Source organism: Ctenopharyngodon idella, chromosome 8 (assembly GCF_019924925.1).
Source record: "Ctenopharyngodon idella isolate HZGC_01 chromosome 8, HZGC01, whole genome shotgun sequence".
NCBI lineage: Eukaryota > Metazoa > Chordata > Actinopteri > Cypriniformes > Xenocyprididae > Ctenopharyngodon > Ctenopharyngodon idella.
The window spans coordinates 12,727,006-12,741,546 of record NC_067227.1 but is presented as its reverse complement, the minus strand read 5'-3'; the positions used below and the strand labels follow the sequence as shown (position 1 = coordinate 12,741,546).

The 14,541-nt window shown below is 37.2% G+C and overlaps 1 protein-coding gene across 3 annotated transcripts in view; it reads left to right on the top strand.

Annotated features, from left to right (window-relative positions):
- gpat2 (glycerol-3-phosphate acyltransferase 2, mitochondrial) overlaps positions 1–14,541 on the top strand; it is a 61,340-nt gene that overhangs the window by 36,599 nt on the left and 10,200 nt on the right. For all 3 annotated transcript variants that reach the window (XM_051903974.1, XM_051903975.1, XM_051903973.1), the window contains 7 exons: positions 1,031–1,129; positions 3,364–3,446; positions 5,228–5,346; positions 5,451–5,521; positions 8,561–8,825; positions 11,827–11,969; positions 12,387–12,464. In XM_051903974.1, the coding sequence (XP_051759934.1) occupies positions 1,031–1,129; positions 3,364–3,446; positions 5,228–5,346; positions 5,451–5,521; positions 8,561–8,825; positions 11,827–11,969; positions 12,387–12,464 (858 nt within the window). The remainder of the gene's footprint in view (positions 1–1,030; positions 1,130–3,363; positions 3,447–5,227; positions 5,347–5,450; positions 5,522–8,560; positions 8,826–11,826; positions 11,970–12,386; positions 12,465–14,541) is intronic.

Here is a 14,541-nt window from a genome sequence, read left to right as displayed (position 1 = left end):
AACTACTTTAGCCTTGCATTTCCCTGAAAATAATTGCACACCTTGACAACCAATCAGATTCGAGCATTTAACAGCCCTGTAGTATAATATAAAATTTCTTTTTAATTTCCATTTGACTGATAGCATTATTTATTTATTGATTTATTTATTCAAGATTTCGTTATCGTGAATTCTTTTGGCCACGATAACTATAGTGAAAAATCTGATATTGTGATATCGTGAATATCATAGAGCTCTATATTGTGCTTTTTACTATACACTGGCAACCACTCAGAACTCTTTAGCAACCATCCAGAGTAGCAGCCACACAAAACCACCAGAACACCTTAGAAAACACCTAGCATTATCCTAGCATCCACACAGCAACCACCTAGCATTGTCGTAACAACCACCCAGAACAGCCCTAGCAACAGCATAGTGACACCCTGGCAGCCACTGAAAACACACTATCAAAGCATGCTTTTGAGTCGGGCCAGGGTTTTGTGGGGCACCCAGCCATGTCTAAGCCATTAAGCAACCATATAACAACAGCTCAGAACAACCTTACAACCATACAGCAGTGCGCTATAAACCCCACAGAAGATTTGCACAGGAATTGCAGTCGTGTAGTTTTGTATTTGTAATTCCTGAGGTGAACTGATTCATTACACACTAATAAGCAGCAATATTCAGATAATTAAAACCAGACACTGTGGTTTTTTTTCATTTTGATTTGATAATTTTTAATATGCAGATTGTGAAATGGGTTTTCTAAATGAGCAATGGTAAAGACACAGCTAGAACGTTTCGTCTCACATTTAGAGAAGAAGAGAAAGATAAAGGGCTCGAGAAATCCATATTATTGTGTGCATCCATCTCAAATAGATGCCAGTTATTATAGTGATTACAGCCACTAATTTCTCCTCTAATGGCTCTTCACCATTAGAGTGCCGTGAAGATCAGAATAGTTTTTTCGAATTAGATCCAAGTCATTTCATCAGCTCGTGTGTGAGTGGCATTGTATTTTTTCTTTTGTTTGTGTGGTCTCTAGGCCGGCGTGATGTCTGCTCTGCGGTTTGTGGCCTCCCTGCTGAAGGGTGATCATAGAGGAAGTGTTAGGATCCATTTTGCACAGGCTTTCTCTCTGAAGGTATGACTCACACACAAGGAATTACACACACTCGCTCATCCGTACACACCAGCAAATAAAATATAATCATTTCATACAAATGCAGAGCCATAACGCAGTGGTTCTCAGCTAGTGGGTGGTCTGTTAAATTGTTCTGTTCTGACAGCAGGGAAAATAATACTAAATTCAGATAGTAAAATGCAAGCCATAAAATAATGCGTAGTAAGTATAGAAAAATAAATTGTCTAATTTAAATTCGCAAGTTTATCCAGAGTTTGGTAATATGGCTAATAGTGGAGTTTTCGCAATACCACAATTTCAATACCACTATTTTGTTTTGAAAGAAATGTATTCATTTTAGTACAATTAAAGGGTTAATTCATCCAAAAATGAAAATTCAGTCATTTATTACTCACCCTCATGTCGTTCCACACCTGTAAGACCTTCGTTCATCTTCAGAACACAAATTAGGGTATTTTTGATAAAATCCGATGGCTCAGTGAGGCCTGCATTGCCAGCAAGATCATTTCCATTTTCAATGCCCAGAAAGGTACTAAAAACATATTTAAAACAGTTCATGTGACTACAGTGGTTCAACCTTAATGTTATGAAGCGACAAGAATACTTTTTGTGCACCAAAAAAAACAAAATAACGACTTTATTCAACAATATCTAGTGTTGGGTGATTTCAAAACACTGCATCATGAAGCTTCGAAGCTTTACCAATCTTTTGTTTCAAATCAGTGGTTCAGAGCACCAAAAATCACTTGATTTCAGTAAATGAGGCTTTGTTACGTCATAAGTGTTTCGAAATTTCAATGGTTCACGTGACTTTGGCAGTTTGATACGAGCTCCGAACCATGGATTCGAAAAAAAAGATTCGTAAAGCTTCAAAGCTTCATGAAGTAGTGTTTTGAAATCGTCCATGCCTCTAAAAACACGAACGATGTAGAAGAACAACAACATAGTGATGAAACGCGCTCTGTAGAGTGTTTGTCCGTTTAGGGCTACTGTAGAAACATGGCGGCGCAAAATGACGACTTGACATGGAGGGGGGATCCATGGTGTATGTAGATAGAAATGGCTCATTCTGAGGTAATAAAAACATAACGGTTCATTATGTAAGGTCTTTATGCACCACTAAAAACATAGTTATGTATATTATATTGCATTTCTGTCAATAGATCCTCCCAAATTTTACACATTGCACCTTTAATACAATTGTAATACAAATTAAAACAAAATATTTCTATTTCAAATAAATGCTGTTCTTTTGAACTTTGTTCATCAAACAGTCCTGAAAAAAAAAAAAAAGTATTTCTACAATATTAAGCAGATATTTCAGTATGGATAAGGAGAAATGTTTCTTGAGCAGCAAATCAGCATATTGCAATGATTTCTGAATGATCATGTGACACTGTGTTTTTACTGTTTTTTTCATCAAATAAACACAGCCTTGGTGAGCATAAGAGCATAAGAGATCTTGCTGCAGACTTTTGAATGGTAGTTTAAGTAAACATTGCTTTAATTTCTACAGTAATTGTTTGAAACAAGTCAAGTGATTGCTATAATTACAAGCAATAGAACAAATTAAAAAAGTAGGACAAACATGCAAATAATATGCAAAATAAATGTAATAGTCATTTACCTAGATATAATACTGATTTGACTCTGTTTGACAGAGAAACAGGTCTTTTTACAGTGTTTATTAAAGCTACTAAAGTTATCCATCCAAGAATAGAGACGTTTCTTTCTCGCTAATACTATTGTTTGATTTAATATTAACTGTGTGAATGACAGCTGTTAAGACTGCATTTACACTGCAAGACCTAATGCATAGATGCACTATTTTGGGCATTCTTCATAGCATGGATACCCATATAAGCGACCACATGTCAAACAGCACTCAGGCATCGAATTGTAATGATATATACGGTACTTTCGTGATCTGTTCCTTTTGTTTTGTTGGACCTATTCTACATTGTTGGACCTATTCAGTTTGTGGTAATATTAATAAAATTCCATGTTTGAAATTGATTTGAAGTACTTTTCGTACAGTAAATAAATCTGGTACTTCCATTTGATGTCCAAAATCTGGGACTTGAATCGAAACTAGTTTAGCCTTAATGCAACATCTCAATTTTTGATGCTTATGTATGGGCACTGAAAAAGTCTTTAGACTCATTCTCTCTCTCTCTCTCTCTCTCTCTCTCTCTCTCTCTCTCTCTCTCTCTCTCTCTCTCTCTCTCTCTCAGGAGATGTGCGAGAGTGGAAAGTGTCGTGTGGATGGAGGGCGCCCCCTACAGGAACTGCTGTTGACCGCCATACTGCACAACAGGTCTCTTCAATCCCTCTGTTCCTGTATCTCATCTGCAGCATTCCACTCTTCATCCATCTCTTCCTATTTGCCACCCTAGCATCTGTCTGCCCATATGGTGGTCACGCGTTTCACTTCAAAGCATCCTGCATCTTTCACTATAGATTTTCCTAGTTTTTTTCTTGTCAGTCATGAAGGTCCCTGGGGTTCTGGTCCTCCAGTTCTGTTCTTTTTCACCTTTGTGTTATTTATCTGATGTGCCAAATTGGTAAGACAAAAAAGCAAGAAAAATAACAGGAAGAAATAGTGAAGGGAGGATTCTGGTTGAAGATGATGGACGATACCTTTCAGTCCACCTCAGCCAGTTCAACGTATCACTTTCTTTGAACTTTGTGTAACTCGAGTTGTTTGAAACAAGTGAATGACTATTATATAATTATCTAATATTTATTTTGCATATTATTTGCATCTTTGTCTTACTGTTTTTATTTGTTCTAGTTCTTGTTTTGTGATTATTTTATCACTGACTTTTCACTTGGTTTAAACAGTTACTGGAGAAATTGAAGAAATATTTACATACACTACCATTCAAAATATTGGAGTTGGTTAGATTTTTTTTTTTTTTTTTTTTTTTTATGTTTTTTGAAAGTAGTCTATTATGTTCACCAATGCTGCATTTATTTGATCAAATATCAAATAGTAAAACAGTAATATTGTGAAATATTATTACAATTTAAAATAATTTTTCTATTTCAATATAATTTATTCCTGTGATTCAAAGCTGAATTTTCAGCATCATTACTCCAGTCTTCAGTGTCACATGATCCTTCAGAAATCATTCTTATATGCTGATTTGGTGCTCAAAAAACATTTCTTATCAATACCATCAACAGTTGTGCCGCTTCATATTTTTGTGGGAACCATGATAGTTTTTTTTTTCTTTTTTTTTTTTCTCAGGATTGTTTGATGAACACACTTCTAAAGAACAGCATTTATTTGAAATAGAAATATTTTATATTAATTTGCATTAAAATGTTATTAATTGTACTAAAACAATACATTATTGTCAATAAAAACCACAAACTTAACAATAGTGTAAGTATTTGAAGACTATATTTCATTGTTTCATGCAGTTTGTTAATAATTATATTGATATTTAACTATTTAAAGGAGTGTGTTCAATAGCATATTAGTGTATTTTCATTTCAAACTGTGGTAAACAAATTGGTATTGAGAATCATGAAATTTTAAAAGACATTTTAGATATTGGTATCAACTATCTTGAATAGTAGCCATATTACCAAGAACTGAGACTCCAATCTGCTGAATCAGAACTCAAGAGGCAAGTGCATAAAATGTTTCTGCAGTGCACTCATCTTAAGCAACTCAGGTTCTCAGGAGAAGTCAGTTATTCCTACTCTGGCTCATAATGAGCTGGAATATCCTGGAAAATCTACAAAGAGCTTCTCATCTGCTCTTCAGTCTCTTCCGAGAGCCTCAGGGGCTGTTATATGTTTAAAGCGGAACATCCACAGCGGGGAGGCCTTATCATGAAGATTCAGCCCTGCAGGGCTCAACATTTGCATTTTGACAGCTAGTAATAATGCATTGTTGTAAAGCCTTTTGTTGTACACGTTAGGGAGTGAGAACAGTGAGCAGGTGATGCAGTCACGTGAGGCTTGTGGAGGAGTGTAATGTAAATGTAATGCTTGGATTTCAGAGAATGACAGTATGCACACCCCTATTCGTCATTATTAAACAAAGTATGTTGTAATAAAATGAAATGTGGTTTATTTCACAAGGATGGACTCCATCTTCAACCAGAAGGATGTTTCCTGGCTTCTCCCACCCGCTGTCATGTCTGAACTGCCTCCGGCTGATAGACAGCAGACTATCGCACTGACTCTTCATTTAATGTACTGTGAGTCTGATCAACACACGCAAGCTCTCAAAGATCAAACTCTTGCACTTTAGTAGTACTATTTATGAGGCTAAGTTTTGTGTGTTTTATTTTTTTTATTTTAGCTTCAACTACAAGTATGGCCGTCATGTCTACCAGTCTGGTGTCCTGTTTGCTGCTGCACAAGCATCGCAGGGTTTGTTTTAAAAACTCCTCTTGGACATCACATATACAGCATATATCACTATTAAGAGTGTTGGGGTTAAAGCATTACAAGTAATGCGAGTTACAGTATGTAATCAGATTACTTTTTCAAGTACTTTTAAATTTACAACAAAATATCTGAGTTACTTTTCAAATAAGTAACATAAGTTACTTTGTTTTCCCATTTATTGACTGACACCTCTCCTGTACCCATGTTGAGAGAAATCGGAAGTGAATGTGATGTTTATAATTCTAGACTAGAGTAAATGTGAGCATATATATACACATCTCAAAAACAGATTCAGTAGTTCTCAAAATGAATAAAAAAGGAAATACAAACTCAGAATATTACGCAAACCTTCTGTAATTAAATGTTAAATAACACAAGTGTATTTTATTTATTTAATCCTTATTTAATCAATGTATTCAAATAATGAATGTATGTATTTAACCAGTGTCTTTGCTGCTGACCTTCAGTGATCCAATTCAACCATACTAATAAGCAAAAATGACTTTAGTTAAACATCACATATGCATTTCATTTTTTTTGTTTTTATTGCTGAAATAAGAGTGTTGGTGTATTGATGTGTTGAAGTAACGCAACATTAATTTCCATAAAAAGTCAAATAATTACTTTTTAAGGAGTAATGCAATATTGTAACGCATTACTTTTAAAAGTAACTTTCCCCAACACTATTACTATTATATATGTACAGTGGGTACGGAAAGTATTCAGACCCCCTTAAATTTTTCACTCTTTGTTATATTGCAGCCATTTGCTAAAATCATTTAAGTTCATTTTTTTTCCTCATTAATGTACACACAGCAACCCATATTGACAGAAAAACACAGAATTGTTGACATTTTTGCAGATTTATTAAAAAAGAAAAACTGAAATATCACATGGTCCTAAGTATTCAGACCCTTTGCTCAGTATTTAGTAGAAGCACCCTTTTAATCTAATATAGCCATGAGTCTTTTTGGGAAAGATGCAACAAGTTTTTCACACCTGGATTTGGGGATCCTCTGCCATTCCTCCTTGCAGATCCTCTGCAGTTCTGTCAGGTTGGATGGTAAACGTTGGTGGACAGCCATTTTTAGGTCTCTCCAGAGATGCTCAATTGGGTTTAAGTCAGGGCTCTGGCTGGGCCATTCAAGAACAGTCACGGAGTTGTTGTGAAGCCACTCCTTCGTTATTTTAGCTATGTGCTTAGGGTCATTGTCTTGTTGGAAGGTAAACCTTCGGCCCAGTCTGAGGTCCTGAGCACTCTGGAGAAGGTTTTCGTCCAGGATATCCCTGTACTTGGCCGCATTCATCTTTCCCTCGATTGCAACCAGTCGTCCTGTCCCTGCAGCTGAAAAACACCCCCACAGCATGATGCTGCCACCACCATGCTTCACTGTTGGGACTGTATTGGACAGGTGATGAGCAGTGCCTGGTTTTCTCCACACATACCGCTTAGAATTAAGGCCAAAAAGTTCTATCTTGGTCTCATCAGACCAGAGAATCTTATTTCTCACCATCTTAGCAAACTCCATGCGGGCTTTCATCCGTCGGGCCACTCTGCCATAAAGCCCCGACTGGTGGAGGGCTGCAGTGATGGTTGACTTTCTACAACTTTCTCCCATCTCCCGACTGCATCTCTGGAGCTCAGCCACAGTGATCTTTGGGTTCTTCTTTACCTCTCTCACCAAGGCTCTTCTCCCCTGATAGCTCAGTTTGGCCGGACGGCCAGCTCTAAGAAGGGTTCTGGTCGTCCCAAACGTCTTCCATTTAAGGATTATGGAGGCCACTGTGCTCTTAGGAACCTCAAGTGCAGCAGAAATTTTTTGTAACCTTGGCCAGATCTGTGCCTTGCCACAATTCTGTCTCTGAGCTCTTCAGGCAGTTCCTTTGACCTCATGATTCTCATTTGCTCTGACATGCACTGTGAGCTGTAAGGTCTTATATAGACAGGTGTGTGGCTTTCCTAATCAAGTCCAATCAGTATAATCAAACACAGCTGGACTCAAATGAAGGTGTAGAACCATCTCAAGGATGATCAGAAGAAATGGACAGCACCTGAGTTAAATATATGAGTGTCACAGCAAAGGGTCTGAATACTTAGGACCATGTGATATTTCAGTTTTTCTTTTTTAATAAATCTGCAAAAATGTCAACAATTCTGTGTTTTTCTGTCAATATGGGCTGCTGTGTGTACATTAATGAGGAAAAAAAATGAACTTAAATGATTTTAGCAAATGGCTGCAATATAACAAAGAGTGAAAAATTTAAGGGGGTCTGAATACTTTCCGTACCCACTGTATATTATTATACAAATTATACAAATTTTTTGTCAATCTACAAATAATAATAATAATAATAATAATAATAATAATAATTATTATTATTATTATTATTATTATTATTATTATTATTCTTATTATTATTATATTTTTATTTACCAGGACCCAGGCTAAGCAGTTAATTTGCTGTTTATATAACAGATATAATAATCTTCACAATACAAAACTTGTGTGCTTAATGTAAACACTGTTACATTAAACAATTTCTATACTTATGTTAATAAAAGCCTAAATTAAATCTGTTCATCATATAAAGCAAATTTTGTCTCTTCAAAAGAACAGCTCAGTTCATATGAAATAATTTTATGTTTCTTTGAACTTTTTAAAGCTTGAAAATGTTGTGCGTGTGTGTGCGTGCGTGTTTGCGCGCGTGTGTATATGTGTGTGTGTGTGTGTGTGTATGTGTGTATATATGTGTGTATATATGTGTGTATATATATATATATATATATATATATATATATATATATATATATAATTATACCATAAAATAAAACATCTTTAATAACTGCCGATTGCTGTTTCGACCAATTAACATCTATGACCAGAACAATTTTATAGTAGTATTTTAATTGTTTTATTAGTCATCGACTAGTTGTTGATGATTCATACAAGCATCAAACATGACTCTGCTTGCTTTGATGATTTTGCGAATGATTGTAACAACCTTATCCCTCTTTCTCAGGGTGTGCGTGTATCCATGCTGTGCAGGGACATCTGTTGGCTGTTGGAGGAGGTGTTGTTCAGAAACACGGACGTAGGTTTCGGTGGCGCTCTGGTCGGGCTGGTGCATCATGCGCTCTCTCTGCTCCGCCCATATCTTCTTCTAGCTGCAGCTCCGCCCACGGGAGAACCCATCATCGCACCACGGCCTGATCCAGAGTCTCTGCTCACACTGAGTCAACACTGTGATTTGCTCACTCATGTCTTCATACACGAGGCTGTAGGAGGTGGGCAGAATGTGTTGAAAATTGGGTGGAGGCAAGGAAAGTTGGTGTTGGCAGGCATCATGCAACAGTCTTTTTTTGAAGGGCCACCAGTGGGGGTCTTGGCTTATTTTGGAGGGATAAGATATGACTAAAGATAAAGAAAACTTAGTCGTTTTTTTTATGTATAAGGCATGTTAGTCTATGTTTTTGATTAGCAACCAGGGTTCAAATTTTGCTTAATATTTTTGTGGAAACGATGACACATTTTCAAAAGAGCAGCATTTATTTGAAATAGAAATCTTTTGTAACATTATAAATGTCTTTACTGTCACTTTAATCAATTTAATGCATCCTCGATTAAAAGTAATTTAGAATAATTTTATCTTGAGATTATAAGTATCGATCATTCAAACAAAGATTGGAATTAATAAGAAAATCTATATGCATGGGTCATTGACGAATAAGGTTTTTAAAAGTGTAAAAAAACAATAGAGATATAATTAATTTTGAAGTTTTATTAAAGGGGACCTATTATGCAAAATTCATTTTTGCATGGTGTTTGGCTATAAATGTGTGTTGGCAGTGTGTGTACACAACCACCCTATAATGATAAAAATTCCTTTTTTTTTAATCCCCATAAATCATAAGCAGTGTCTCAGAACAAGCTGTTTCCAGATCCCTGGCAGTGTGACGTCACATTAGCCACAGGCCCCGCCCACGAATGTTGACAGACGCTGCCGTTTTAACATAGAAGTTAGAAACGCCCTGAGCGAGTTCACAGTGAGTTGTACAGTCCGCCATTGTTGCACTGACGAGAATGTCTCCCAAGCGTTTTAGTTGTTCTGTAGCTGGATGGATTAATCCATATAGCTCTCTCCATTTACTCCCTAAATCTGAGCCGCTGAAGACGAGGTGGATTAATTTTGTTTTCGAAGAAAATGCTCCCTCAACTCTACCAAAATTTGTTTATGTCTGCGCGAATCATTTCACACCGGACTTTGTGAACGAATGTCAATACAAACGGACAATAAAAAACAGAGGTTGTGCTAAAAATTTGTCACTAAAGGATAGATCAGTAACTCTTCGTGATCCAGCTTACAGTCTCCAGAGTGATACTGGATACGGCAGTAATAAAGGTGAGAGCACTTTATTACAGTTCATCGGAGTTGATTTGCGGATATAAAGTTTACCAGTTTATTAAGCACCACCCGAAAAGCCATAAGGTCTTTATATATTTGTTTACTGTTAGTTGTGACGAGTGTTTCTGTGTAATTGGCTGTGTATGTTGTTGATAATGCAAGGGAGAGAGAGAGAGAGTTTATGGATAATATTTTAATGCACACTTGCACTGTGTTTTATTAAGCTCTTACACTGATTTTCTAGAGTGAAAACGGATGCTTCATCTTTTGTGTGAAGTACAATAAACGTCATAAAACTCAGTCTAATGGAGTCCTGTACAACAGGCTTGTACTAATATAGTGGATAAAAACAAGAAGACAATATAAGTTGTAATTGAACTAAACTATACCTGTTCTATCTCCATGCAGCATATGTTTGCAGTTTCTGACATTATAGTGCGTCCTGACTGAATCCTGACACTGGAGAATGAGCTCTTGAAGCTCCGCCCTCTTAGGCCGAGTGCAGCAGCTCATTTGCATTTAAAGGGCACACACTGAAACGGCACGTTTTTGCTCACCCCCAAAAAGTGGCAATTTTAACATGTTATAAAAATTATCTGTGGTGTATTTTAAGCTAAAACTTCAAATACACACTCTGGGGACATCATAGACTTATTTTACATCTTGTAAAATGGGGCATAATAGGTCCCCTTTAAGTGTAAACAATGAGATTATGTGGTTTTTATAATCAGTTAACACTGCTTTTGTCATTTTTTTACAAGATGGACAAAATTTGTCACCAAAAAAAAAGTCATTCGCTTTAACCAAAATTTTGGTTTTACCGAATGACAGTTTTGGTTATACCGAATGATGATATTTTCAAACAATGCTAACAGGCTGATATCTAGCTAGCTAGCTAGTTAGCTTGTTAGCTAGCTAGCAAAAGGACAATTAAACATTTTATATTTAGTACAGTTTTTAAAAAATATTACATTTTCCATGTTTTATAACGGTTGTACTGAATGACCTGATGTTTCGGGACATGCGTATGAGCAAGTAAAAACAAAAATTTTTTAACTAGTTAAAAGAGAGTTAGTTACTTTGCTTCATGACTATGTGGTTCTTTGCAGGCATCTGAATGATGTCACATCCTGTCACATGATATTGATCGCATGACTTGATTCAAAATGAACCCTTTATATTGGTTACTCCGAATGACATCAGTTAAATTCATTTTTCCGGACATTGTTTCTCATAACAAAGCAATGACTTCTACACAAAATTTTAATACCACTATGTTGATATATGATGTTATAAAATCATATATATAAAAAATATATACATTTATTACATTTTTAAATATGTTAATCACAAATGAAATGGCTGTATTGGCCTTTTGGACGGTTAAACCGAATGACCTTTTGACACTTCAAAATCTTTAAAATACCTTTATATGTAGCAAAATATAATTAAAACCTTTTGGATTCAGTAAAAGAGATCTAGTTGTACTACCTTACATACTTTGTATATCATATCTTTGTTTTTTATTATTATCAAGGCCTTTGGACAAAGAAATGACCCGTCATGTCATTGACCCATATATGTTATAACTTGAATAATATTTTAATAATTCTTTTTACTTTCAAAATTTGCAGAAGATTTAGACCGATTTGATTCTCCAAATTTAGTGCATCTGTTTTAGACATTTTTTTAACAAACAATATTTGTGCAAATATTCCTTTAGTAATATGATACAATTTTTTTTTTTTTTTAAATTCACTCTGATAAATAATCTGATGTTTCTGCCGCTTCAGGGTGTTGATGTGTTTGGGTTGAGTCACGTTTGCACCACAGCAGGGATTATTGACAGTGCTAACCCTGAAGGCATGTGTGTTTGTGTGAAGCGTGTGCTGTCTCAGCCATGCTGAGTGAGGTTGTAGGCTGTGGAGGGGGTGGAGACCAGGAGTTTGATGTTGTCTTGGGTCAGGAGGAGCTGACGGAGAAAAGCCTCCAACTTTCACATTTACTACCACCCGGGTACATACCGGTGAGTCTCACTCAAACACGCACACATGACGTTTATAACCACGTTGATGCTAGTAGTGATTCATACAGCCACCCTGCTCTTCAGTCAGTCAGAAAAAAAATCTAATTTATTTTTTCATACAGTCTCCCAATTTCTCTCTCGCTCTTCCAATCGATCAGTTGCTCCCATCTGTTCCTTTTATTATTATTCTCTCTCGATGTCTCTTAAATCGAGTTTCCTGTTCAAGGGTTCTTCAGCGGCGGGAATAGCATGTGTAATTATTGCAGGCACATTTTACACTTGCATCAGCAAATAAACACTTGTAAAGGCTGTGAAATGTCAACAAGAACAAAAACACTACACAACTAATTATCTCTCCTCCTTTCTATCTGCTCTCTCTCTTATCCGTCTGTCTGTCCATCTGTTTGTCGCTCTCAGCCATGTCAGAACGCTCACAGCTTTGCTCTTGATGTGGTGGACAGCATGGTGCGCTGTGGGGTTCTTGTTATGGAGGAGGTAAGACACCTGCATTAACAAACAAAATTCACTCATTCTCTGATCACAGTTAGTCTTCACACATGCAGGATTTTTTAAATCCTCATCAGTGGTCAGTCGAAATTGGTTTTTTGTATGGTTAATCTTATATTTCTACAGAATAGAGTAGCCAAAGTTTGCTATTATGAAATTTTATATTATATAGTACGAATTCTTTGTTTCATATACTTTATTGTATCATATATTATTATTTTGGGAATATATATATATATATATATATATATATATATATATATATATATATATATATATATATATATATATATATACTACTCAAAAAAATTTAAGGAACACTTTTTAATCAGAGAACAGCATCAAGTCAGTTAAACTCCTGGGATATTGATCTGGTCAGTTAAGTAGCAGAGGGGGTTGTTAATCAGTTTTAGCTCCTTTGGTGTTAATGAAATTAACAACAGGTGCACTAGATGGACAACGAGACAACCCCCAAAACAGGAATGGTTTTATAGGTGGAGGCCACTGACATTTTTTCCCTACTCATCTTTTCTGTCTGTTTTTCACTAGTTTTGCATTTGGTTAGGGTCAGTGTCACTACTGGTAGCATGAGGCGATACCTGGACCCTACAGAGGTTGCACAGGCAGTCCAACTCCTCAAGGATGGCACATCAATACATGCCATTGCCAGAAGGTTTGCTGTGTCTCCCAGCACAGTCTCAAGAGCATGGAGGAGATTCCAGGAGACAGGCAGTTACTCTAGGAGAGCTGGACAAGGCTGTAGGAGGTCCTTAACCCATCAGCAGGACCGGTATCTGCTCCTTTGTGCAAGGAGGAACAGGATGAGCAGTGCCAGAGTCCTACAAAATGACCTCCAGCAGGCCACTGGTGTGACTGTCTCTGACCAAACAATCAGAAACACACTTCATGAGGGTGGCCCGAGGGCCCAACGTCCTCTAGTGGGCCCTGCGCTCACTGCCCGGCACCATGGAGCTCGATTGACATTTGCCATTGAACACCAGAATTGGCAAGTCCGCCACTGGCGCCTGTGCTTTTCACAGATGAGAGCAGGTTCATCCTGAGCACGTAACAGACGTGAAAGGGTCTGGAGAAGCCGTGGGGAACGTTATGCTGCCTGTAACATCGTTCAGCATGACCAGTTTGGTGGTGGGTCAGTGATGGTTTGGGGAGGAATATCCATGGAGGGACGCACAGATCTCTACAGGCTAGACAATGGCACCCTGACTGCCATTAGGTATCGGGATGAAATCCTTGGATCCATTGTCAGACCCTACGCTTGTGCAGTGGGTCCTAGGTTCCTCCTGGTGCACGACAATGCCCGGCCTCATGTGGCGAGAGTATGCAGGCAGTTCCTGGAGGATGAAGGAGTTGATACCATTGACTGGCCCCCACGCTCGCCTGGCCTAAATCCAATAGAACACATCTGGGACATTATGTTTCAGTCCATCCGACGCTGCCAGGTTGCACCTCAGACTGTCCAGGAGCTCAGTGATGCACTGGTCCAGATCTGGAAGGAAATACCCCAGTAAACCATCCGTCGTCTCATAAGGAGCATGCCCTGACGTTGTCAGGCATGCATACAAGCACGTGGGGGCCATACAAACTACTGAGTACCATTTTGAGTTGCTGCAATGAAATTTCAGCAAAATGGACTAGCCTGCTGCATCATTTTTTCACTTTGATTTTCGGGGTGTCTTTGAATTCAGTCCTCTGTAGGTTGATAATTTTCATTTCCATCAAACAATGTGGCATCCTTTCGTTCCTAACACATTACCCAGTCCATATCAGTATAGACATCCAGCATGATATTTTTTCCCCATTGAGATCTGATGTATTTTCAAAGTATTCCTTTGAAAATACAAGTGTTCCATGCAGTGTATATGAAATGATTTTTTTTTTTTTTTTTTCATTTCGTATTTCATATTCAATGTGATTAATGCAGCATCCGTTGTTCTGTCATCCTTTGCGCTATAGTATATGATTAGGGGTGTAAATCGGACGGTTCATCACGATACTATATCGATTCTCATAGCCAGCGATACGATATTTGCAGATACTGAAAATT